Below are 27360 nucleotides of genomic sequence, written 5' to 3' on the forward strand. Positions count from 1 at the left end.
CAGACAGCTCAACTGAGAACACTGTGTAGGGAGGGCTTCCGTTGTGCAAACGACCGATGCCATGTCTTTTGGCCGATCTGAGGCCTGAGTCAAGGCTTTTGCTGTTAATGAATCGTATTGTCTAAACCAGAGAGGTTGCTGTGACACTCCGGTCCTTTGCCGGCTTTGAGTTGTTGTCCTGTCGTGATGAAGTGGCCGTGATTACTCGTTCTGACCCAGTTCTCTATGTAGTGGTTCTCAACTGGGGGGGGGGCGGTTTTGGCCCCCAGGGGGCATTTGGTGATGTCTGGAGTCATTTTTGGTTGTCACAGCTGGAGGGTGGGGGCGCTTGGCATCCAGTGGTTGAGGGCAGGGACGCTGCTGATCTACAATGCGCAGGTCTGGCCCCACAGCAAAGAACGATGGAACCTAAGTACCAGGTCGCCAGCAGAGCTAAGCAAGCCCCCTGTTCCCCCATTGCTCCCGTAACTCCCCTTTCCTTACACCTGCAGAAGCTGTAGGTTACACACAACACTTTACCAAGATATGGAGGATTTGAAAATCAGAGGCGATGAAGGATTTGGGTGATGGGCAATGTTTCCTATAGTCATCTTAATTTTTTTCAGAAGAATTTATTCATTTATTTATTTATCTATTTAATTTTTATTTTTGGCAGGGGGTGAGTAATTAAGTTTTTTCTTATTTTTATTTTTCAAGGAAGTACTGGGGATGGAACCCAGGACCTCGTGCGTGCTAAGCATGCGCTCTACCACTTGAGCTATACCCTCCCCCACCAGAAAAATTTATTTTTAACCAAAACATAATCCCTTCCCTAGTAAAGACTGGAGGGCCGGGAGGAATGCTGGTTTAGAAATCCAGACTGTCTGTTCTTACTAAGACTTGTCTAGGTTGGATTTTGATGACAGTGATCCTGAGGTCCTTGGCCATATTTACTTCTACTTTGACGCCAGTAAATCCGTGATCAGGGAAGTCTTGGGAGGGTTAGGGTTGAGACCTTGGAGAAAAAGGTCAGGAAAGTCTTCAACAAAGCAAATTAACATTCCTTCCAAGTTGATATTTAAGTGTATTTTTTTCTTTTCTTTTTATCGTGCTAAAACATACATAAAACTTAACCTTTTTAAAAAAACTGCATACTAGCTTTTTTTTTTTTTAGTTGAACTGTAGTTGACTTACAATGTTGTGTTAGTTTTTGGTGCACAGCATAGTGATTCAGTTTTATATACATACACGCACATACTCTTTTTCATTATAGGCTATTACAAGCTATTGAATATAGTTCCCTGTGCTGTACGGTAGGACCTTGTTGTTTATCTATTCTGTATATAGTGATTTGTATCTGCTAATCCCAGACTCTCAATTTACCTCCCCCTCTTCCTCCTTTGGTGACCAAGTTTGTTTTCTATGTCTGTGAGTCTGTTTCTGGCTTGTAAATAAGCTCATTTGTGTCATTTTTTTAGATTCCACCTATCAGTGATATCATGTGATATGTCTTTTTGTGTCTGACTTACTTCACTTAGCATGATAATCTCTAGGTCCCTCCATGTTCCTGCAAGTGGCATCATTTCATTCATTTTTGTGGCTGAGTAGTATTCCATTGTGTATATATACCACTGCTTCTGTCCATGGACATTTAGGCTGTTTCCATGTCTTGGCTGTTGTAAACAGTGCTGCTATAAACATTGGGGTGCATGTGTGTTTTTTGAATTGGAGTTTTCTCCAGATATATGCCCAGGAATGTGATCGCTGGGTCATATGGGAACTACTCTATTTTTGGTTTTTTAAGGACCCTCCATACTGTAAAACTTACCATTTTAACCACTTCTAAGTGTACAGCTCGGTGGCCTCAGTGTATTTTTGGCTGCAGGCTGTTGCTTGCGCTCTGATGAAGCTGGTTCTGGTGGCTGTGGGCTGTTTCCTCTGAGAGCCAGCTCTAATTGAGTTCTCCCCAGTGTGACCAGTGGATGTTACTGTCCCATTTTATGGTTGAGAAAACCCACAGCAGAGAGGACTCAGACCCCAGAGCCGCACTGACTTTGTCCATCACCTTTCAAAGGAAGAGCAGAACCGTGGGGGAAAAGTGCTCCCTTCTCTTCAGTCAGTGGACTCGTCGGAAGCTCTCAGGGCTGTGACTGGCGGGCCACGAGGTTTCCAGATCCCCACCAGTAACAGTTAGACTTAAGAGGTATACATTCATTTTATTAAGATGACTTTTCATTCCCTACAAGTTTCACATTTTATAGTGAAAAAGGAGCAAATGCTAACACGTTATCCATAATTCTCGTCTGAAGGGTAAAACCCCTTTCTAGGCAAAAATCTCAGAGACATAACGCATTGGACACTGTAGCTGGAGCACGTGTACATACAACACAAATGAGCACAGATGTTAAATTTCCAACTGAGGACCCATCAAAACCGCAGCACAACTCTCCCAATTATAACGTACATCCAGGCCACAGTAGGATTTATTTGTAAAAAACGAGCATACGGTTTTTCAATAACAGGCCTGTTGAATGAAACATGCTCTCATACAAGATGGACGTCTGGTCTTGACGGTCGGAAACCTACGTTTCCAAGTATTTCATCTTGCACATTGAATGTGTTTTGCAGCTAGGTCTTCTCAGCTGAGGACGAATTCCACAAATCAGCCTTCCATCAGCTTGGAGGGTGAAGAAACGGACCAAGAGGGTGTAGAAAATGTCCCCGCCAAGGTGCGTGGGGCCCTCTGTCCTCTCGGGTGGGCTGATGGGAGTCCCGCGCTCTCTGGTGGGCCTGGGTAACTGACACCGTTCATACAGGGAACGTGTTGGGTGGGAAAGGGGACGACAAAATCCTGCATGGGGGGGCCCCAAGACCACTCACTGGACCCAGAAAAGCTTTTATTCTCACGGTTATTGTGAAGAGATGCAGATTAGCATCAACAGAGGAAAAGGCACAGAGGGCCCGGCCCAGGGGAAGCAGGTCCTAGCTGCCAGCTGCCCTCTCCCGGTGGGTTGCGAGGACAGCTCTAATTCCCCAGCAGCCATGCGTGACAACGCAGGCCGTTGCACCAACCACAACCAGGGAAGCTCAAGCATGCCTCGATGTCCGCGGTTTTTACGGGGGCTCAGTCATGTAGGCATGAGGGGTCTGCAGTGAGTCAGACGCAGCGTGACCCAGGGCCCCAGGCGAACAAAAGCAGGCGTTCACCATCAATCACCTTGCTAGTGTGAAGTGTCCGGCATGACCCAGGCCCTGTGTATACAAAGACACTCACGTCAGCCAGGATGTTCCAAAAGCTTAGAGGCTATCACCCAGGAGCTGGTTCAGGGCCAGTCTTGAGCACCTTCGGAATGTGCGGGGTTTGGACAATCCAGGCCTGCTGAGTTAAGCCTTTTCTGCACAAGCTCCAGGGATGGAGCATAAAGCTAAGAGGTAAGTGTTTGGCCTGACCTGTGCTCAGTGAAATTACACTCAAGTGCTCCGTGAATATACCCCCCCCAAAAACAAATTCAGGACTGGTTTGTTGCAATTTGTAGCCCAGAAAAGCTCTATCAGGGCATTTCTCAGGTCAGTTGATTCAAGGGTAGCTGTGTTGACTGATTAATGGAAGAGTCAGGCTTAGAGTTCAGAGCCTGGCTGCTCCCGTGTGCGGTCCGCTAGTGCTGCTGGGGCTGAGCCCTGCTGCTGCATTCAGGGGACGGCTCAGGTGTCCCTGAAGAGCAGGTCGTTCAGGGGAACGGGGGCATCTCAGTGTGACATTCTTGTCCCCGGTGTTTCAGAAAACTGTTAAGCACATTGTGGAAAAGACGTATCTCCACGTGCTTTGTACTCCTGTTCCTGAGGAATTTCTGGACCAGAATGTGGTGTTTTTCCTCAGAAATACAAAAGGTACCTCTCCTATGTGAGTGTGTGTGTGTGTGTGTGTGTGTGTGTGTGTGTGTACATGACTGAGTATCTTCATTTTCACACGCTCTTGCGAATATCACCTTTTTATTAGTCCAGTCAATCCTCATTATTCATGGAGTCCATGTTTGCAGATTCACCCACTCACTTGAAGTGTTTGCAACCCCCAGTCCACACTTTTGATGCTTTCCTGGTCATGTCAGGACATATACCAGGTAGCAATGGCATCTGCCCCGACATTGTTACTGTTTACTCTCACCACCTTTTAAATTTTTACTTATTTATTTTTTTGTACATGAATGTTGCTAGAGACTTTATTCATAATAATCAAAAAGTTGAAGCAATCCAGGTGTGCATCAGCTGATGCGCGGATAAACCGACTCTGGTACATCCGTACTATGGAATAGTTCTCAAATAGAAAAGGACAAACTATTAAATAGACGAAGCAGGTGTGGCTAAAATCTGTACCCTGTCCTCTAGAGGGGACAGGAGTGGGTGTGTGGGCTGAGGGACTTCTCAAAAAGCTGGCCGACCTCAGGCCTCTGGGGCCTGGGACCTTCCCAGAGGCAGCCCTCAGGCCTCCGGGCCACACAGCCCCGGGGCCGCTGAATTATGATAATAGCGATGACCAAGATTCTGTAAACTCCTTCCTGGTATTTTTTTCTCCATGTACAAATATATACATGACGTCTCAATTTTTGTCCTTAAATAAAAACAAGACATTTTCAGACAAAATTTTTTAAAAATAGCTATGTAATATTTTTAATAGTTATTTTTCACTGATGTCAAGTTTTCCTCATTACAAAATATTTTTTCTTTTAAAAAAATTGTATCTCTTTAGAAAAAAATTGTTTTTTAAATGGAGGCACTGGGGATGGAACCCAGGACCTCGTGCCTGCTCAGCACGCGTGTGCTTTACCCCTGAGCTATGTACCCTCCCCCTGTCCTTCTTTTCCACATTGGATTTTTCACCTAGTTTCCCTTTAAAATAAATTTATTTCAGTAAAGAAGCACTTGATGGAAAGGAGCGTATTAGGTAGAGAACGGTGCATGCTGGCACCGGCGCGGGGACGGGCGGACGGGCGGAGCTGCCTCAGTTGACATGTCTGCGGTGCTTCCGTTTTGTTTCCCAGTTGGATTGAGGGAGGCGCCCAAGGGACCTTTAAAGTGTCTACCGTGCTGATTGGTGCTGGTTGACTTTTTTGTTTTTCTTTTACATTTTTTTATTGAGTTATAGTCATTTTGCAATGTGGTGTCAAATTCCGGTGTAGAGCACAATTTATCAGTTATACATGAACATATATATATATTCTTTGTCACATTCTTTTTTGCTGTGAGCCACCACAAGATCTTGTATATAATTCCCCGTGCTACACAGTACAATCTTGTTCATCTATTCTGCGTATGCTTGTCAGTATCTACACATTTTGAAATCGCAGTCTGTCCCTTCCCACCCCCCGCCCCCTTGGCAGCCACAAATTTGTATTCTATGTCTGTGAGTCTGTTTCTGTTTTATATTTATGTTCTTTTTTTTTTAGATTCCACATATGAGCAATCTCATATGGTATTTTTCTTTCTCTTTCTGGCTTACTTCACTTAGAATGACATTGGTGCTGGTTGACTTTTGGTCAGGGGGATGTGATGTATGTCCAGTAAAACCTGGCCGAGGGGTAGACTCTCCCCAAATATGTCTTTCAAACCCCCATGACTCGAAGGCTGCGCCGGTGGTGAGTTGGGGGGTGTTGCTGGGAGTGGGAGACAGACCAAGCAAGGAGCCCAGCGAACATTTCTAGAAAACCCGGTTGTTTGTATACTTGTCCGCCTGGAGACACGACAGCCAGATCAGCTCATCTGTGCGGCCCGTGGGCGCTGCCTGTGTGACCCCATGAGCCCCAGTGTGACAGTCAGTGTTTACATCACTTTCTCATCGGCACCGAGATGGTAGAAATGAGCGCGTGCTCCGAGTCTGTGCCTGGCGCATCCCCTGCTTGGGAAGAAGGAGCTGGTCCCCGGGCACTTGGAAACGTTTCTCCACTCACCTTACACCCGACGTCTGCTCCCGTTTAGAGACCATCTCCGAGGCCACCGACATGAAGGAAGCCATGGAAGTTATGCCCGAGACGCTGGAGTACGGAATTATAAACGCGGACGTGCTCGGTTTCCTCAAGGACATCGTCTGTCAGGTGAATATGGACGGAAGAAGGAATCTCAGCACTTTTCATGAGTAGGGCCGCCTGGTTCACTGTTTCCACAAAGAGGGGGTGGGCAGCTCCTAGGTTCGGTGCTGCTGGGGGTCCTGGGGCAGAGCAGTGATCAGGACAGGTGACATCCTGAGCTCCGGGAGCAGGAACGGGGGGAAAGACATGAAACATCAACACGTAAACAAGAAAATGTCAGGTGGTGACAAGTGACGTGAAGAAAATAAACCCTAGCCATGTGACAGAAGTGGTTTGTGTGTGTGTAGGTGGTGGCGGCAAGAAACGACCTTACTGAGCAGGTGATATCTGAGCTTTCTTTAGAGACAACCAGTTAAAAAAAAGCTCATAAACTGGCTAATTCACTACTGCTAAGTTGTTAGGGATATGTCATAGGGTGGGACAGAGGTGGCCAGGAAGTTCCCCTCTGAGGAAGTGGCATTGATTTGAGAGGTGAATGAGCTGAAGGCCTCAGACCTGTGAAGATTTGGAGCAAGAGCACCCTGGGCAGAGAAAGCAGCACAGGCAAAGGTCCTGAGGCAGGAACTCACTTATCTTGGTCCAGAAACAGAAGGCAGACCAGTGCAACTGGACAGTAGTGAGGGAAGGTTAGAAAGGAAGGTAGGTTTTTGAAACAGGGGAATCAAATGACCTGGTCTGCATTTTCCTTCTGGCTGTTGTGTGAAAAACATATTTCAGGGGCTTGCGGGACAAGTAGACCTAATAGCGGGCCATGGAAGCATCCAGGTGGCGGATGGTTATTTAGGCTCCAGGGTTCAATCGGGGAGGGAGTGGGAAGCAGACAGTGTCAAGAATACGTGGGGGATGGAACCAACAGGACTTGCTGAGGACTTGGATATGGAGGTTTAGGAAGAGAGAGCAACAGGAATGACTCTTGGGATTTGGGTTTGGGCAGCTGGGAGGATGCTGGGGTCATTACTGAGATGGGGGGCTGGAGGGACCTGGAGAAAAATCCTGGAACTCTATTCTGCACATGCTGAGCTTGACACGTGTCCTAGACATCCAAGTTGAAGTGTGAAGCAGGATGTGTAAGCCTGGAGCTCAGGGGAGAACTCAAGGGGTTCCTCCAGCAACTATTCATTGAGCTCCTACTGTATGCCATAGCGGTGATGACCATAGTTAAGTTCTCTGCCTCTACATGAAAGAACATCCGTGAGAAAACATACAGGCAATGACAGGAGTGAAGGAGAAAGGTGAAGCCAGGCAGGGGGTTAGAGGTGTTGGCAGGTGGTCAGGGTAGGGCTGGGGTGACCGGGAAGACCTCGGATTGTCTTTTGCTGGGACTGTTGCACTTGGCTCCTGATCGGCCCCCCAGCCTCCACTCTTAACCCCGTACTAGTCTCCACATGCCAGCCAGAGAGATACTTTAAAAAATGGGAGCCATGGCATGGGGGTGGCGTCAAGCCAAGGGACTGGATGAAACAACCAAGGGACAGAACATAGAAGGAGGAGGTGGAGATGAGAGGAAAGCTGGGGGGCGGAATGACAGGGAACCGACTTACTATTTTGAAAATTGGGCAAATAAAGGGAAGGACCCAAGCGTTTGGGTCCTGCCTTCTCTAACGAAATTCACCAGTTAATTAAATAGTAGATGAGAGGTGTCTCTTCATAGAAGCATTTCAGGTATTTAAAAAAGGAATTTTAGAGCGAGAGTATTTCAACTGCACACCTCCCAGTGGATTCGGGGATCTAGGCGTTGAACATCAGGGGATGCTAACAGCAAAAAAAGAGAAAACCAAGCATTACTTGTCTCCTGAAAGAAGAAACACCAATAATCTTGGCAAAGGGATTCTGATCCAGTCTCTGGATCCAGCTGCCAATTTGCAGGAAATACAAGAGGAGTGTGTTGAATTCCACGTGGGTGTGCAGTCAGCAAAACCCAGGCTGGGAACCTCAGATATTCTGGCTTCTACAATAAAGTAGAAGGACATGTAGATTAAAATAGTCTTACAAATGTATCCGATTTTAACAAAAATGGGCAAAACTAAAAACCAAAACCCAACTAACCAACCCAACCAACCATCCAATCAACCCACGGGCATTTGCACATCACTTTCCGAGCAGGGGGTAAGTTTTGTAATTGTCTTCAAGTGACTTCATAAATACATGCTTCTGTCCTCAGCTCCGTTTCCCAAAGACCTTGTCCTCAGTGACTCCGTTATTTTAACCTTGGCACAAACTTGGAGCTGAGCTGATGGGTAGATACACAATTCTCACTTCCCTGCGCCGTAATTTCTAACTCAGCTTGCCCTGTGGCTGGTGGCAGCCAAGGAAACACAGTATTATCCCCTGGGTGGTCACCTCAGGCTTGGTGCAGATTTGTTACCCTCGGGTCATTTTAAGTCAAACATGATTTCTCTTTCTTTAGATCTGTGCTCTGGGCTGGAGCAGTTCACTTGGTCATTATAGTTGTACTTCCTGCTGTAACATACTCAAAGCCAGAGGCAACTTGAGTGCACGAGTTATTGGACCTGACACTGTGTGATTAGCTTCTTCAACCTGGCGTTTCAGGTGTTCATGCCGGCCTTGTCCTTCAATCAGCACAAGGATGCAAGCCTCGGACACACATCTGGAGAAGTCGTTGACTCTTTTGAGTATGACATAGACCTACCGACCATGCCTGGGGAAGCCGTAGAATATCACAGCATTCAGCTAATACGGGATGAGTTCTTAATGAACATCCAGAAATTTGCAAGTAGCATTCAAAGAACAATGCAGCAACTCGAAGGTAAGGCTTCATTTTTTTGTCTATTCATTTACAATATTTTAAAAATTTACTGGGCAACTTTTTGTTTGTTTGTTTGTTTTGGTGTGGGGAGGTAATTAGGTTTATTTAATTTATTTATTTTAATGGAGGTACTGGAGATTAAATCCAGAACCTCGTGCATGCTAAGCATGTGCTCTCCCACGGAGCTATACCCTGCCCCCTGTTCAATTTTTAAATTGAAGTCACTAGGTTGTCAATTCAGGAACATCTGAAATGACTAAATCATTTTTTATTGAAGTATAGTCAGTTTATGGTGTACAGCGTAATAGTTCGGTCATACATATACATACATATATTTATTTTCATATTCTTTTTAACTGTAAGTTACTACAAGGTATTGAATATAGTTCCCCGTGCTATACAGTATGAACTTGTTGTTCATCTATTTTATAAACAGTAGTCAGTATCTGCAAATTTCGAACTCCCAATTTATCCCTTCCCATCCCTTTCCCCCTCCCGGTAACCAAAAGTTTGTCTTCTATGTCTGTGAGTCTGTTTCTGTTTTGTAGACAAGTTCATTTGTCTTTTTTTTTCAGATTCCACATATAGGCGATATAATATGGTATTTGTCTTTCTCTTTCTGGCTTACTTCACTTAGAATGACAATCTCCAGGTCCATCCATGTTGCTGCAAATGGCATTATTTCATTCTTTTTTTTTTTTATGGCTGAGGAGTATTCCATTGTATGAATATACCATACCTTCTTTATCCAGTCGTCTGTTGATGGACATTTAAGTTGTTTCCACATCTTAGCTGTAAACAGTGCTGCTAAGGAACATCTTAAATAACTAAACCATTTTGATAGAGCTTAACACTGGAACAATGATTAATCATCTGAAATGTTTCAGTGACATTCTAATGGGAGAGGCTGGGATGTAGACAGATGAGGACAGGGGATGTATCAGACTGTACGCTGATGTCTGGAATGAAGAGCCAGCTGATTAACTTGAACATCACTGTCTGCAATCATTTTCCGAAAACTAGTGGATGACCGACCATTTTCCTTCTGCTAGGTGAGATCAAGTTAGAAACGCCAAGCATCAGTGTAGACAGAGAGGTGTCTGACCTGGCAGCTGACCCAGATGCCGTTGAAGTTTTGGAGCAATGTGTGATAAACTGGTTGAATCAGATTTCTGCAGCTCTTGAGGGCCAGATGAAAAAGACGCCTCAGGTAACTTGTGCGGTGCTTTTGAAGATCCCCAATCCAGTTCCTGCTTGCCGTCCTGAGAAAGAGCCAGGAGCCTGGGGATCTGTGTGATCTGGCCTCTCTTCTTACTGTTTTGTGACCTCCTTAAAAAGATCAAAGTAAACATATCCGGGATATCGTTCTTGGGCTTTCTGATGTTAGTGTACTACCACGTTACTCCCTGGACTGATAAAGATGATACTGTGTATCGGTCAGGATGCTTGGGCTGAAAAATAAGCACACAAACCAGGAAACCCAACTCAGCTGGCTTAAATAAGAAAGAGGATTTGTTGGCTCACATAACTAAAAAGTCCAGATGCAGGGCTGGTTTCAGGTATGGTTTGATCAAGACTCTGGGACTCTAGCTGTGTTTCTCTGTGACTCTCTTGGTTCCAATCTCCTCTCTGAGGGGGCTTCCTCCTCGGGCTGATTTCCTCCATAGAGGTAACCTGTAGCAGTTTCTGGCTCCACATCCCCATACCACATTGTCCAGAGAAAGAACGGTGTCTTTGACTAGCATTCCTGGCTGGAGTGCTCTTATTGGACCATCCTAGGTCAAGGCCCCACCCCTGAAGTCCTTGTATGGGTTGGCCCCTAAATGGAGCATTTGGGAAGAGAAGCGTGGATGCTGGAGGAACACCCACAAGTGCTCACTCCCCACTAATGATGACGCTGTTTGTGTGATCATGTCACCTCTCAGGGGAATGGTCCTCTGGCTGAAATTGAATTCTGGCGGGAAAGAAATGCAACCTTAAGTGCACTCCATGAACAAACAAAGCTTCCAGTAGTCAGAAAAGTCTTGGATGTCATCAAGGAATCGGATTCTATGCTTGTGGCCAACCTGCAGCCTGTCTTAACTGAATTATTCAAGCTCCACATGGAGGCCTCAGACAATGTGCGGTTTCTTTCCACGGTGGAACGTCATTTCAAGGTACGCTGGGTGCGCTGCACTTTGAAAAGTCAGCTCTGTAAACTAGATCTCACGTGGATTTAACTGTCTTTTGTTTATTCAGCATTTTAAAAATCATAGTAAAATAGATGTAACATGATACTATTTTAACCACTTGTAAGAATTCGGTAGCATTAAATACATACACAGTGCTGGCCATCCTTCATCACTGTCAACGTGCAAACCTTTTCCACCATCCCCAGCATAAACTCTGTCCCTTCAACAACTCGGACTTCCTCCAGGCCCTGGCAACCTCTATTCTAATTTGTGTCTCTATGAATTTGCCTATTCTAGGCATTTCATGTAAATGGAATCATACAGTATTTGTCCTCTGTGTCTGTTTTACTTCACTCAACATAATGTCTTCAACATTCATCAGTGTTGTAGTATATGTCAGAATCTCTTTCCTTTTTAAGGTTCAATGATATCCCATTGTATGTATAAGCTACATTTTGTTTGTCCCTTCGTCTGTTGCTGGGTCTTGGTTGTCTCCACCTTTTGGCTATTGTGACTAAGGCTGCTATAAATATGGGTGTGCAGGTATGTGACTGAATCCCTGCTTTCAATTTGTTTGAGTGCACATCCAGGAGGAGAAATGCTATGATATGGATAGATAATTCTGTGTTTACCTGTCTGTGGTACCACCAAACTGTTTTCCACAGTGATGCACCATTTTACATTCCCACAAGCAGTGCACAAGTGCAATTTCCTTGTTTGAGATTCCTCTCCCCTCTGATTTATCATGCGCAGTACAGTATTACAAAGCCAGGAGTCATTATTCTTGTCCCAATAAAATAATGAGGTCAGTGAAAGTCCTGTTTGTGTGGCTGAGGGCATGATGTGTGTGTGGAAAAGCACTGTCGAGGTGTGGGCCCAGGTCCTGATACCCCAGCTCTGCATATGCGACCTCTCTGAGCCTGTTTCTGTCTCTGGAAAACTAGGATAATGAGAGAACCTACCTCATATAGTTGCTGGAAGATTCAAATTAGCTTATGCACACAAAGCACTTAGCAGATAAAAAGTAGCATCAGGTGTCCAGTATTACTATGTATTACTTTGACCATTAAAAATAAAAGTAATATGATAATAAATTCATTTTTATTTTAAAAATAAAAAATTCTGGTATTAAAAAAACCCAGTAGCATCAGGGAAGCAACTGGTACAACTGTACACGTTCAACAATTGTATGAGTCCAGGTGTGCACGTGGGACAAGTGCGGCAACTGTGCAAGTGTAACTGCACGTGGACAACTGTACCCCTATGACAGCTGTACGAGTGGTCCAACAACTGTAGAAGTACAACTGTATGTGTCCCACAACTGTGCAACTATAACTGTATATGGACAACTGTACACATTTGACAGCTGTACAAGTGGTCCAACAACTGTAGAAGTATAACTGTATGTGTCCAACAACTGTGCAACTGTAACTGTTCGTGTACAACTGTACATATATGACAGCTGTACAAGTGGTCCAACAACTGTGTATGTCCAACGACTGCAAGTGTAACTGTACATGGACAACTGTACACAAATGACAACTGTGCAAGTGGTCCAACAGCTATAGAAGTACAATTGTGTATGTCCAACAACCACACAAATGGTACAGGTGCAACTGTGTAAATACAGTAGCTGTACATGTCCAACAACTGTGCAAGTAAAATTAACTGTACATGTAGAACTGTACCCATATGACCGCTGTACAAGTTGTCCAACAACTGTACATGTCCAACAACTGTGCAAGTGTAACTGTACATGGACAACTGTACACGTTGGACAACTGTACAAGTGGCCCAACAACTGTAGAAGTACAACAGCTGTACATGTACAACAACGATACAACAACTGTATGCGTGGTACACAGATAAGGTTACATACGGTTCTGTATAAGTGATACAACGACTGATCAAGTCTGGGGGCTTGAGGGCCAAGTGGAATCCGCCACTGAGTTGCTGATGTTAGTGTCAACATCCTTTCCTTTTCTGGGGTTTCTTTATTGCCTCTGCAAAATGAGAGTTTGCAAAGATCAGAGAGAGCCAAACTTCCATCGCTCATGTACTGCTTTTGTGATTTTTGCCTCCCCTTTGTGCACCTGAAACTTACTTTTCTTTAAATGGCTTTAAATTCATTCATAGACGTGTGTGTGTGTGTGTGTGTGTGTGTGTTTACGCAGCGCTCGACTGTTAAATAATAATACCTGTGCAGTCATGGGTTTGATATACCAGTTATGTATGTTCTTCTAACATGGTTGAAGTAAACATATTTTTAAAAAGTCTTGAACACTGTCAGAATCATCTCACTTCCTGCCGGGGGATGCATACCCTGGAAAACACTGCACTGGCTATGGTCACTTCTAGAGTGCCAGCTTCTATTCATTTAGTGGCACTCTTGCCACTAAATATAATATAATTTTATATGTGTATAATATGTACACACACACCTGCTTCATATACTTGTCTGCAAATTGCTTTATTATTTATTTATTTATTTTATTGAAGTATAGTTGATTTACAATGTTGTGTTAGTTTCTGGTGTACAGCGTAGTGATTCAGTTATACATATATATATTTTTTCATTATAGGTTTTTACTGCTATACAGTAGGACCTTGTTGTTTATTTTATACATAGTAGTTTGTATCTGCTGATCCCAAAGTCCCAATTTATCCACCCCCTCCTTTCCCCTTTGGTAACCATAAGTTTGTTCTCTATGTCTGTGAGTCTGTTCCTGTTTTGTAAATAAGTTCATTTGTGTCCTTTTTTTAGACTCCACATGTAAATGATATTGTATGATATTTGTCTTTCTCTCTCTGACTGACTTCATTTAGTGTGATCATCTCTAGGTCCATCCATGTTGCTGCAAATGGCATTATTTCATTCTTTTTGATGGCTGAGTAGTATTCCATTGTATATACATACCACAACTTCTTTATCCAGTCAGCCTTCGATGGACATTCAGGTTGCTTCCATGTCTTGGCTAACTTTATTTTCTTCAATTTTCTCTCTCTTTCCATGTCAGCACACACAGACCTATTTCAAACCTCTTCTGTTTGTTAAACACTGTCTCCCATAATAAGGACTTTTTTTGTGTGTAAATTAAGAAGAGTGAAAGCTTCTGCATGCTTACTGCTTTACTACAGTGTTTGACCCCGAAGCTAAGTTGCTTGCATTGCTCTCTCTTTCACACGTGTCTGTTGGGTCAGAACATAACGCACGGGTCCAGCTTCCACGTCGTCTTGGAAACGATCCCCTCCATGATGAGTGCCCTGAGGATGGTGTGGATCATCTCCCGACACTACAACAAAGACGAGAGGATGATTCCGCTCCTGGAGCGCATCGCCTGGGAGATCGCTGAGCGGGTCTGCAGGGTGGTGAATCTGCGGACTTTGTTCAAGTAAGGCATCGCGGCACTGTTTCCCTTACGATCTTAAACAGCTTTATCAAAACGTAATTCACACACCACCCAAGTCACCCATTTGAAATGTCCAGTTTAATGCTTTTAGTATAATCACAGAGTCAGACATCCATGGCCATCATCAATTTTAGAATATTTTCTTCCTCCCTGAAAGGAACTCTGTACCCTTTAGCTGTCACTCCCACCCTCCCCAGTCCCCCTCCCAAGTACCCGCCAGCCCTGGGCAACCACTGATCATGGAATGACTCATATAACACGTGGTCTTTTTGAGGGGGAAGGGAGATAATTAGGTTTGTTTATTTATTTTTGATGGAGATTCTGGGGATTGAACCCAGGACCTCATGCATGCCAAGCATGCACTCTACCACTGAGCTACACTCCCCCCCACCACACGTGGTCTTTTATGACTGGCTCCTCTCACTCAGCATCCTGTTTTCAAGGTTCGTCCAGGTTGTAGCTTGTGTCAGAGCTTCCTTCCTTTTTATGGCCAAATTATACTCCATGGTGTGGATTAATTGGGACCATCTTCTTTGTGGTCTTAGACCAAGGCAGATGGTCTGAGGGAACATCAACCCTGGACCCCAGACCCCGCAGGTGGAACGGCCTCTGAGCATCTGATATAGAAGGACACACAGATCTTTCTTCATTTTCTTTTTAAATTTTTTTGGAGGGTGGGGGGGTAATTAAGTTTATTAATTTATTAATTTATTGATTTATTTTGTGAAGGTCCTGGGGATTGAACCCAGGACCTTGTGCATGCTAAGCATGTGCTCTACCACTGAGCTATACCCCTCCCCAACTTACTTCACTTTCTTAAAAAACAATCTCTATAAGTGAAATGGGTACCCAAATCTCAGTCGTATGGCTTTGCTCCTGTGGTGCAGCCCCACAGTGGACCCAAGGCCACTCGCTCCCCTCCCAGCTCAACCAGAAAACTTACCAGTGGACCACAGCTCTGCACAAGGTGTGGGCAGCTGCAGGGAGGGTCAGAGTGGGCCTCGGCTTGGAATTCCTGCCCGCACCCTTGCAGATCGCACCCCTGCGGAGGCTTTCTGCGACGAGGCCGTGACACCAGAGAGGCCCTGCTCCTTGGTTAGACTTCTCCCCTTAGGAACCTGGCCCCCCAACCCCGCCGGGGGACGTGGCTAGGACCCCCGGCAGCTCCGCCCCCTCGCCCATCACAGCCTCCCTTTGCTTCGCAGAGAAAATCGAGCGAGCGCCCAGCACAAGACCTTGGAGGCCCGGAACACCCTGCACACGTGGAAGAAGGCTTATTTTGACACCAGGGCCAAGATCGAGGCTTCGGGGAGGGAAGCTCGGTGGGAGTTCGATCGAAAGCGGCTGTTCGAGAGAACGGATTACATGGCCGCCATCTGCCAGGACCTCTGCGACATCCTGCAGGTGGGCGGGCGGGGCGCGCTTCCCTCAGCAGGGCTTTGCCCGCAGGAGGCCGTCTGGCTCTTTGACGGGGCCTCGCTGTGGCCGGTAGGAGCCGGGAGACAGAGGGAGTCCAGGTGGGAGAAACACCTGAAGGAGCAAACAACACGAGCCAGGATGCACCAGAGCACACCGGGGCTTCGCAGCTTCCCTGGAGCTTTGTGACATCCCTCCCTCTCCCCCTCCTTCTGGTTTTCTTTCTTTCTTTTTGGTGTGGGGAGGTAAGCAGGTTTGTTTGCTTTTTTATTTGTTTTAGTGCAGGCACTGAGGATTGAACCCAGGACCTCGTGCATGCTAAGCATGCGCTCTGCCACCGAGCTATACCCTCCCTACCCTGGCTTTTATAAAAAATTTTTTTTTTAAATTGAAGTATCGTTGATGGACAATACTGTATAAGTTAACAGGTGTACAGTTTGGTGATTCACAATTTTTAAAGGTTATACTCCATTTATAGTAACTAGTAAATGCTGGCCACATTCCCCACATTGTACAGTACATCCTTGTAGCTTATTTTATGCAGAATAGTTTGTGTCTCTTCGTCCCCCGCCCCTCTTCTGTGCCTGCCCCCTCCTGCTCCCCACTAGGAGCCAGTAATTTGTCCTCTAAGCTGTGAGTCTGTTTCTCTTTTGTTATATTCACTAGTTTTTTATACTTTTTAAATTCCACATATAAATGGCATTATACAGTATTTGTCTTTCTCTGTCTGACCTATTTCCTTTAGTATAATGCCCTCCACGTCCATCCATGTTGTTGCAGGTGGCAAAATCTCATTCTTTTTAAAGGCTAAGCACGCGCTCCACCACTGAGCCACACCCTCCCCCTCGTTTCACTTTTAGATACATTCACATTCGAGCAGCGTTCTCTGTGTTGACTTGCTGGTGAGGAAGGAAGGGCTGGGAGGGAAAGGAGTGCCGTTTTCCTGTCCCCGCATTCCGTCTGTGTCATCATTTTCAGCCGGAGTAGTTGGCTAGTGCAGGGAAGCAACAGCGGCGAGAAGCAATACGTAGGTCAGGTGCCTTGGTCAGGTGTGTGTCTTAGTCTTTCTCATTGGAAGCAAGCTCTGTTTTGAAGGGAGGACGTAGCCTCTCTGAGCTTTCAGTGTCCTTGTTTACATGTCATAGAGGCGACACGCTTACCTGTCCTGGCTCTGAGTCTCTCCAGACTTCCGAGCATCGTGGGTCCACTGGAGTTATCTGCTCATGGGGCCTCACACAGGGGGATGTCGTGGGACAGCACACACGCAGATTTCACTCATCTCCTCTGCTCACACGCATGCGTGACTGTTCCCTGAGACTTCATTTACAAAACACAAGTTCATAGATAAAATGGTGAAGAATTTCAAGATGGTAATAGCACAGCCTGAAACCCAGCCTGGGGCCCTTCGCTGTCTGGCACCCTGTGCACCTGCCTGAGTCCCGCACCCAGGAAGTCCCACAGCCTCTGTGGCTCATGGAGCTTTACAGTCTGGTAGAAGGGAAAGATGGTAGACATACTGATCACACAAAGCTGTAGCCACAGCTGAGACGAGTGCTAGGAGAGAAACAGTCCAGGGAGCTCTGCAGGTGTGTGTTGGGGCCTGACCTGTCCTAAAGGGCTACACACAATGAACTGGTATTTCATGGTGAGTGCTAGCTGCCTAGGCACTTCAGACTGTAAGTGCAAAGGCCCTGAGACAGAAAGGAACGTGGAACTGGAAGAGGCCTGAGTGGCTGCAAGGTGGCAGAGGGGGGAGCTGTATGGGAAGAGATGAGAGGGGCAGGGAGGGGCCTGAACATGCAAACTTCATCAGCTGTGTCAGGGCATGGGCGACTTGTCCTTTGCATGGTGGGCGTAGTACCAAAGGGCTCAGACTGGGAGGAGGTTACCTGTGTGACGTGATTCTCGCCCTCCGGCAAACCTAGATATGCAACCCACCTGTCATGAGGAGAATCAGGAGAAAACCCAGCGGTCACCTCCTCATTGTGTTGTTTGACTGCACAGGTTATGGAGGAATTTTACAACATATTCGGTCCAGAGCTAAAAGCAGTGACGGGGGACCCCAAGCGCATCGACGATGTCCTGTGCAGGGTGGATGGTCTGGTCACCCCCATGGAAAACCTGACCTTTGACCCCTTCAGCATCAAGTCCTCCAAGTACTGGAAGTACGTGATGGATGAGTTCAAGATTGAAGTCCTGGCAAGTAACACATCCTTCAATTTGAGCTTGGAAGTGGACACCATGTTTCCCCCATGTTAAATCTGCTGTGTTATTTAGTTATGCTTAGGTTTTTTTTTTTAATCATAAAAAAGGATACCTACTTTTTAGTGAAAAAATGCAAACAATACAGAAGAGCATGTGGTAAAAGTGAACATTCCTGTTTTCCTTTGTCCCCTCTCCTGTTCCCCAGGTGGGATAAGTTTAAATCAAGCTAGACACAGAAGCATGTCTGCAAAGGTGGGTTGAGTGTATAATTGGAGAGGATGTAGGAGGGCCAGGGTGAAGAATGGGGCTTAGTTTAGTAAACAGTAGGGAGCCACTGAAGGTTGTTGACCAAGGGAGTGACATAATCAGAGTTATACCCAAGGAAGGTTTTTCTGGCCACAGGGTAGGCTGATCTGGGCTAGGGAATGACAGGAGGTGGGGAGATGATCTATGAGGTTGTGGCCTAAGATGTGAGGGAGGCAGGGCCAGTCACAGGTAAGGTATAGCTGAGAATATGAGCATGGATGGGGTAATCCACCACACTCATCTTTTTAGCCTTTTGTGGGAAGCACTCTCAGTAGAGTCCCCATTTTATGTTTTCAGTAAGTGTTTTGATAACCCCAGAGCATCTTTTATATGGACAACCTCAGACAGTTCTACTTGGGTTATATAAACATCCCCATTTTGATTGTATTCAGTTTATTCTCAGCTTCTACTTTATTTTATGTTGTTTGTTTTTAAATTGAGCTTTTCATTGAAGTCACTTAATCAAGTACTAGTAAAAGGCTCATGATAAGAAAAAGTATCTCCATGCTTGATCTCTCTCCATCCCCACTCTGGGGGTCATTTTTCACAATTCTAGATGTTTCTTTTGTTGTTTACCTCCATGTGTCCTAAAGAACATGCCAATATGGTAATTTACTGATTTATCAAATGTAATCACTGTGCAGGTATTTTCACTGCTGAGCCAAGAAGCCCATCATAACCATGCCACCTTTCTTATCCAGCCCTTCGTTTTTCCTGGAGTTAGTCATTGCTTTCATTTTCATTTGCCTGGTTGGTTACGTATGCATTGTTAATTCTTCCAGCTGCTCTAACATCTCTTCCACACATCTATCAACAGTGGATCCCATCCGCTTGGACGTTTCAGCACTATTATTTTCCTGGAGGTCTTTCTCCTAGAGCTCACTGTCTTTCTGCTCAAGTTTAGCTTGTTTGCTCCTCAGACCTGTTGGGAAGCAGTTGCCCTAGGACTTTCCTATCTTGTCTCATCTGTTGGATCCTGTTTTCTAGAGTTCACAGCTTCCTCTTTCCTTGTTTGCTCCTTTGTTTGGCTGACGCACATTTTCTAGTCGCTTTCCTGAGAAAGGTTTCATAGGACATACATTTTTTTGAGTCTTGTATGTGTGAATTCTGAAATAATAGGTATAGAATTCAAAATTAAAAATTCCTTTTCATCAGACATTTGAAGATGTTCTTCATTGGTTTCTAGCTTCTAGTGTTATGAGATGTCTGATGCCATTCTGATTTAATTTTTCTAGAACTAACCTTCCACTCTATATGGAGTGGGGTGGGGATGGAGATATAGAAGATGCACAGTGGGTAGCCTGGCTGTGCAGGGTCCCAAAGGGGTCCTCTGTTTGCCCCTCTCCTTCCTGGTGCCTGGTGCCCCCAAATGCTCAGCCTCCCAGAGGTTTTCATGGTAACAGACAGGTGCCCCCGCCTCTTGCAAGGGTTAGTTGTAATTCTCTGCCTTCTATAAAGTTAGTTACCCTCCTTCTAAAAATTCCTGAACTGTCTCCTCTGCCATTGTTTCCTCTCCCATTTCCTTGTCTACATGAGTTAATACTTAAAAAAAATTCCTTTCCTATCATTTTGAACTGGTGGAGGAAAGAACAGAAAACCAGTGTGGCCGGCCCTTTTTAACTGGACACTAGCTTCCACTAAAGCACAGGGGAGACCCTTCTTAAGGCACTGATTTTATTTTTTTGCTTATTTCTTACTATTTCATTTCTTGCAGGAAAATTACAGGGTCCTAAGAGCTTTTTGTTCTTGCCCTTTTTTTTTGTGCAGGTTATTGAGAAAGAAGCAAAAAATTTTATCGATGAATCTTTTAAGACGCTTCGATCTGCTGAAGCAGCATTTGACATGCTTTTAAAGTTCAAGCATATTCGTTCACGGGAGGCTATTAACCGACAAATGATGATGAAATTTAACGATATCCTTGCACAGTATTGTAAAGAGGTAACTGAAAAATCTATGGCCACTGTAGCAGTGAAAACACACTTGGCAATGTGTTAACAAATGGGTCACACCGCTATCTGTCTTTCTCATCTAAATTCAGAGAAACTGGAATTTTTCCCAAGTAAGCCTGTCACGTAACCAAGACAGAAAACCAGAACGAAGTGGCTTTGTTTGTTTAGCAGAGACGTTCCGTAAGAGTTGATCAAGTACAGTATGACATGCCTCACGTTGTGATGGGCCCCGTGTGTTAGTGGTGGCGATAACCCTGGTAAAGCTGTAACAGGAGTCATCACTAACCCTGTGCAAGTGTTACGCGTGTGTCTGTGTCCCATCCGTTGTAAGGACCTTTGTTATAGATTGGACCCACCCAGATAATTCAGGATAATCTCCTTACTTTAAGGTCAGCTGATTGGTGACCTTCACTTCCTCTGCTGCCTAGTTCCTCTTTGTCATATAACATGACCCAGTCATAGGTTCTGGGGATCAGGACCATTACTGGAGAGACATTGTTTTGCCCCTGACACCTAACACACATGAGAGTGTGAAATGCTTATTTTAAAATGCAGGCCCAGGCAATATCATCCAGCAGTTCCAGTCTGGGTATATACCTAAAAGAATTGAAAACAGAATCTCGAAGAGATATCTGAACATCAGTGTTCATAGCAGCACCATTAACAACAGTCTAAAGCTGGAAATAACCCAAGTGTCCACTGATAGACAGATGGATAAACAAAATGTGGTCTATCCATAAAATGGGATATTATTCAGCTTTAAGAAGGAAGGAAGTTCTGACGTGCTACAGCATGGATGAACTTTGAGGGCTTTATGTTAATTGAAATAAGTCAGTCATAAAAAGATGAATACTCTGTGCGTCTACTTATGTGAGGTGCTTAGAGCAGTCAAAGTCATGGAGACAGAAAAGTAGAATGGTGGTTCCTAGGGGCTGGGGGAGGGGAGAAATGGGGAGTTATTGTGTCTAATAGGGACAGGGTTTCAACTTTACAAGATGAAAAAAGAGTTCTGGAGCTGGATGGTGGTGATGGTTGCACAACAGTGTGAATGTACTTAATGCCACTGAAATGTACACCTGAAAAATGGTTAAGATGGTAGATTTTATGCCATGCAGATTTTACCACAATTTAAGAAATATTATATAACAAATAATTGTAAAATCTCAGTGGCCCATGTACGCGCACGCAACACACACACACACACACACACACACACACACACACACACACACACACACACACAATGCAGGCCTGACCATCAGTCATGTCTGGAACATTTCTGAATTTTCAGTAAGCCAGTCAAATGATTGTACTATAATTATAAGGCAGTTTGGATCATTGCATATGTTAAAACCAAACAAATAATTACTGCAGAGTATAAGAAAAAGTAGTAAATAGTCAGTAAGAAAAGCACTGTTCTGTCCCTGAGAATATCTCTTGACAGTCCATGTCCATTTCTTTAAAGATACAAATCTCAAGTCCAGCCTTTCTTGGCTCTCATGCTGGTGCTTGTGGCTTACGGAACACGTTTGGTTGCTTTGCAGATTGACATCATTAACAAGATCTTTGTTCAGAACCTTGACAACCCACCGCTGTACAAGAACCACCCGCCGGTAGCAGGTGCAATCTACTGGGAACGGTCCCTGTTCTTCCGGATCAAGCACACCATCCTCAGATTTCAAGAAGTAGAGGAGATACTGGACAGCGATCGAGGAAGAGAAGTGGGTTGCTTCCACTGGAACTGTCCCCTTTTGTATTTTGTGGTTTGATTCTAGGTGGGCAGGGCTCACTGACAGTGTCCCGGGAGGGTCCTGACGTCCAGGTGGCTGCCAGCATGGAGTGGGTTACGTAGAGAAGCAGCTCAATTTCAAATCCACGTCTGCAACTTAGGTCTTTCCTGTGGTCCCTGATTCAGGGCTCTGTCATTCAAGACTACTTTTTGTGTCCTTTCTCTTTGGCATTTCCATACCTGTGCTGTCTTCCCCCTGACCTTGGTCTTCAGCCTCTCCAGAGGGTGGCCACCAGCTTTCTGATAACGCGGCCCCTTCCCCACCCATGGATTTCTGGCTGTTATATCACAAGGGAGGACAAACCTTTCCTTTAAAGGTCCAGAGAGTAAATATTTTATGCATTTGTGAGTCACACGATCTCCACTGCAACTACTTAACTCTGCCATTGTAGCAAGAAAGTGGCCACAGGTAACGTGTAAATGAACAGGCGTGGCTGTGTTCCAGGACAGCTCCCTTTATGGAAGCTGAAATGGGAATTTCTTGTGTTTTTCACATGTCACGAAGCATCATCTTTCTTTCTGAGTTCCTTCGTTCGCAGCTCCTGGGCTGCACCAAATGATAATCAGCCTAAATTTCAAGCCGCACCCGCGGCAGACAAACCCTCCAACATTTGTGCATGTCAGCCTCTTTCCTTTTGCAAACTGTGTTAACAGATAGTTTTTTTTTTTTAAAGAGAGAGGATAAAATGTTATTTCCAAGGACAAAATGACAGTTGCCTGAATTCTCTGATAGGTAAAACAAAAATATTTGGAAGTGGGTCGGACGATGAAAGACTACGAAAATAAAAAGTACGAGCAGTGGAGAGAGACCACAGAGCAGGTCCTGCCGACTCTGATGAAGAAGAGTCTGCTTACTAAGGTGCGTCTCCCAGATCTTGTCCCAGGCGACGGCGGCCACGTAAGACGATGGTGTCTGCTGTTCCCTTGAGGTTTGATGTGTTGACACTTGAGAGATGTTTCCACGATTAAAGACCAAGAAGGGCAGAGGTTGACCAGGGAGAGGAGAGAGGCAGAGAGGGAAGAGATGGAGGGTGTCATGGTCCAGAAACGGGCTGGCATCAGGCCGTCCTTCTGACTCCTCGGGCGAGTGGCTTAACTCTCGGCCTCAGTGACCGTGTTTGTAAATTGAGTCAGATCAGTTGACATAAACAGGCAAAATATTAGGTGAAGCACATGTGAGACAGCCGACCGTGGGCCGTTTTTAACCTGCAGAGAAATGCCATTTCACGTGCTTCCTCCTGGTACGGAGCAAGTGCTCAGTAAATACATACCAGCTGTGGGGGAGGCAGGACCCGGGCCGGGTGGTTCTGGGTCTTCCGTCTCTGAAGTGGCAAAGCAGGTACCAAAGTGAGGGAAGTGGCCCGGTGGGGCCCACGGGGAACCGGACGGCTCAGCCCTGTGGAGAGGGAAAGCCGCTCCCCAGCTCCAGTCTTGTCTTGCCATTTATTGTCAGCTTTGCCAACTTTTCGAGGGAAACCAGAATTCTGGATTTTTATGTGCAGTTCGCCCCGTCTTCAAAAACTTGGGTGATTAAATCAAGTTCTTTAAAAATTCTGCTTACCAGACAAAATGCGGATGCTAGCTAGTTCTGGCCAGCTCCCCAGTCTGTCAGGGCATCAGGGACCCTCCGTAGGTCTTTTTTTTTCCTTTTTCAAAGAAATTTTTAAAGTTGTTATTTTTTAAACTATTTTTTTGTTTGTTTTTTTTGGGGGTAGGTAATTAGGTTGATTTGTTTACTTTCTGATGGAGGTGCTGGGGATTGAACCCAGGACCTTGTGCATGCTAGGCATGGGTTCCACCACTGAGCTGTAACCCAACCCCCCACCCCACTGGTCTTTTTCAAATACACGTTTAACTTGAGTTGTGTTGATCTGATTGCTTCTCGGACGCCCCTCCCAAGCTTACGAAATACCGTTTCTTCCCCAGACTTCTTCCAGTGCCGAGGATGCCCTGAACTCTGACAAGGGGGCTGTTTTTGTAATCAACTTTTCACCGGTTCTCAGGGAGATTATCAACGAAGCAAAGTACTTGGAACAGCTGGGATTCCCTGTCCCCGAATTAGCAAGGAACGTCGCCCTCCAGGAGGACAAATTTCTTAGGTAAAAAGATTTTTCTCTGAAATCAGTGGTAATCTTTTTGGTCTTGGGGTCTATTTACACACTTTCAAATTATTGAGACCCTCCCCCCACCACCCCCCTACGCATGCCGAAGCTTTCATTTTGGGGGATTTTATAACTCCTTGTATTTGCCACATTAGAAACGAAAACTAAGAAATGTTTAAAATATGTATTTATTCATTCATCTAAAAATAGCAATGACAAATGTATTACATGGTAGCCTACATAACATTTTTTAAAGTAAAAAGTAACCAATATTTTCCAAAGAAAAAAGGAAGTTAGTAGGAAGAGTGGCATTGTTTTACATTTTCAGGCTGGGTCATGGTCTTTTGTAAACTTTACATAAGATCATCAGGCTTTTTATGAGCTCCATGGTACTTCTCTCATGTCGATTACTTTCCCATCACGTGCAGGTACACGGATGGGATACAGCGTATGTTGGACCATTATCACAGGCTCATGGGAACGTTAAATGAGGCAGAGTCTCTTCTCCTTGACGACCACTCCCAGGAATTAGTGAGAGTGTTTAGGTCTGGATATAAGAGGTTAAACTGGAACTCGCTAGGTAATATAATTCATCTATCTGTTACGTTTTAGACTTCAGGATGCAAAAATCATTCTTTTGAATTGTTTTCATTGAATTATCATTTTTTGTATGTACATAGCCATGGTTAGCAAATACGCTTTGGTCATCAGTCAAGTACACTGTGTGCGAACCTGCAATTCATCTCAAGGCTCTAGTTTACTTTTCCAAGCAGCAGGACAAAGGAGACGGTAGACGGGATGGCATAGAGTGGAGGGTTCAGGTTGCCATGGCAGTGAGAAGACAAGAGGGTGGGACCTCCTTTTTCGCCCCATGGTGCTTCAGATATGATTATGCTGGAATCTGACAGAAGAAATATATCGCCTGGTTGGTTCTGAGCACAGGGCTGCTTGTTCCAGTCCCTGGGGACCAGGTGTATCTTTGTCACCTCAGAGACCCAAGGGGATGCAATGAGCAGGTCCTTGCTGTGGAAGGAAGCCAGCACTAGCATTGCAGATGTTGGTGGGAGGGGAATGGAAAGGAAGAGTTGAAAGCCAAGTATCTTTCTTTCTTTTTTTTTTTCTGAAGGTATTGCTGACTACATCACTCGGTGCAAACGGGCCATTGGGAAATTCGAGTCTCTTGTCCACCAGATTCATAAGAACGCAGATGACATTTCTTCCAGACTTACCTTAATAGAGTCCATAAATCTCTTTAAATACCCAGCACCTAAAAGTGAGGAGGAACTCCCAGGTAGATCTCACTTCTTGTATCTTTGATTATGGAAGGAGTGAAAAAAGCCTTTTGGTCATGATTGTGCACACACACACACACACACATTCCTGGAATGGAGCAAAACCATGCCTAACAATCTCAGGCATTTATTTGAAGAGATCATGGGTGATTCGTATTTTTTGTCGTGTTTTACGTGTTGCTTGGATTTACAGATTCCTGAGTCTGCGAAAGTCAGTAGGATTTTTGTCCATAGCTTTGTAACAGTCAGGTGAGCTGTGCTTCTGTGGGCTCACATTTACTTGTTCAAGCAGGATGTTTTCAGCGGTCTTGGACTAGTCAGCGAGGAATTCGGGACTTGTCAGCAAGCAACACAAGCCCAGCCAGATCTCCCAAAGACATAACGTGCCCACTTGACATTTTTTTCCATGTTGTCACGTAGTGTTTGCTTTGGGATGCATCGTGCTCTGGGTGGTGTTGACTTGTTTTCTGCTTTCGGTCGAGGTTAGAGGCTGCTTTTGTATTCCCAAAATATACAGCTACTGTTTGGGTTGCTTTTTGAGTAATGTCTTTTCCAATGAAGGACTGTGACACTTGTCTCTCACTACAGGCGTGAAGGAATTCTTTGAGTACATTGAACGAGAAAGGGCCAAAGATGTGGACCACATGGTCAGGTGGTATCTTGCTGTCGGGCCTCTACTGACCAGAGTCGAGGGGCTGATCGTCCACACCAACACGGGCAAGGCCCCCAAGCTGGCCTCCTACTACGAGTACTGGGAAAACAGAATTTATGAGGTCTTGACAAAGCTCATCCTGAAGTAAGTTCATCATGTGGTATGTTTTAAAGACAGCATGCGTAGATTAAAATATTTTACACACATGAATAGTTAAAGAGGGGCCACGAGGTACAAAATAAAAGTCAGCTGGACAGTAGGTCTGCTTTCTGGCCAAAGGGTGCCACATCACATCGGCTTAGGGTCATCCTAAGAAACCAGCCTTTGAAATCCATCACTGTTGCCATTGTCAAGGGCAGTGTTCATTTCATCACACATCTTCTTTCTGAAGAATTCTGGAGGAAATTTCTCTGATTTCTTTTCTGATCTTAGCCTCCTGAGGAAGTATTTCTCTTTTTCTTTTTTCTCTTTCATTTTTTTGTTGTTTTGCTTTGAAATGGTATGGACGCTATGAATTGTTGACTCCATCGCTTTCCCTTTTCTCTGTGGCCACTAGGAAACTCAGAACCAAGTTTGTAGCCTAAAGCAGCAAGTACATAGGCATTTATGATTTATATTTTCAGTCTCATTCTTGATTCTCTATTTTTAAAGTTTACTTGTATGAAAGCTTACCCTGCACCAGACTCATATTACGCTCTTTAACAGTTCTCATCCTCATTTTATAGATGAAGACACAGACTATCGGGAGGTTAAGTAACTTGCCTACTAAGGCCACACATCTAGTAGGAAGAAGATGTGAACGTGGGCCAGTATCACTGCCAAACTGCTCCTGATTAGTGTTTTCTTCTTTTCTTATTTTATCCCACAGTGATTTTAGGGTTTCTTACTGCAGTTAAACTATTCTTGTGACCTGCTAGAATCCACTTTGAAATAATGCATTAATAAATACATAATACATAAAAATAAAATCCTTGGTCTTCTTGTTCCCCAGATGCAGTTTTACAAACTTTGCTGAGTTGATCCTTTAAACAAATCTGTTTTCTACATATTTCATTTATTTTTTTTTTAATGTTTCATCTAACTTAGACTCTTAAAGGAGCTCCTCCCAAGTGTTTCCCTTTCTAATATGCTATGTTTGCCCTGGATCCATCCATCCATCCATTATCCATCCATCTATCCAACCATCCATCCATCCATTTATCCCTCCATCCATTATCCATCCATCCATCCACCCATCAATTT

General features: G+C 44.8%; 1 protein-coding gene and 1 non-coding gene across 2 annotated transcripts in view; one reads left to right on the plus strand and one right to left on the minus strand.

The window, feature by feature from the left end:
* Positions 1–27360, plus strand: part of DNAH10 (dynein axonemal heavy chain 10) — a 120660-nt gene that overhangs the window by 4560 nt on the left and 88740 nt on the right. The window contains exons 3-18 of the mRNA XM_031442542.2: positions 2608–2708; positions 3759–3867; positions 5950–6065; positions 8610–8826; positions 9879–10036; positions 10752–10982; positions 14199–14389; positions 15613–15811; positions 17828–18022; positions 20102–20272; positions 21828–22004; positions 22806–22931; positions 23999–24171; positions 24603–24754; positions 25301–25465; positions 26055–26262. Coding sequence (XP_031298402.2) covers positions 2608–2708; positions 3759–3867; positions 5950–6065; positions 8610–8826; positions 9879–10036; positions 10752–10982; positions 14199–14389; positions 15613–15811; positions 17828–18022; positions 20102–20272; positions 21828–22004; positions 22806–22931; positions 23999–24171; positions 24603–24754; positions 25301–25465; positions 26055–26262 — 2689 coding nt within the window. The remainder of the gene's footprint in view (positions 1–2607; positions 2709–3758; positions 3868–5949; positions 6066–8609; positions 8827–9878; positions 10037–10751; positions 10983–14198; positions 14390–15612; positions 15812–17827; positions 18023–20101; positions 20273–21827; positions 22005–22805; positions 22932–23998; positions 24172–24602; positions 24755–25300; positions 25466–26054; positions 26263–27360) is intronic.
* TRNAA-GGC (transfer RNA alanine (anticodon GGC)) lies at positions 14721–14792 on the minus strand. Its single transcript has one exon. It is a non-coding gene; the product is annotated as a tRNA-Ala (tRNA).

The sequence above is a fragment of the Camelus dromedarius genome, chromosome 31, assembly GCF_036321535.1.
Source record: "Camelus dromedarius isolate mCamDro1 chromosome 31, mCamDro1.pat, whole genome shotgun sequence".
NCBI classification, from domain to species: Eukaryota; Metazoa; Chordata; class Mammalia; order Artiodactyla; family Camelidae; genus Camelus; species Camelus dromedarius.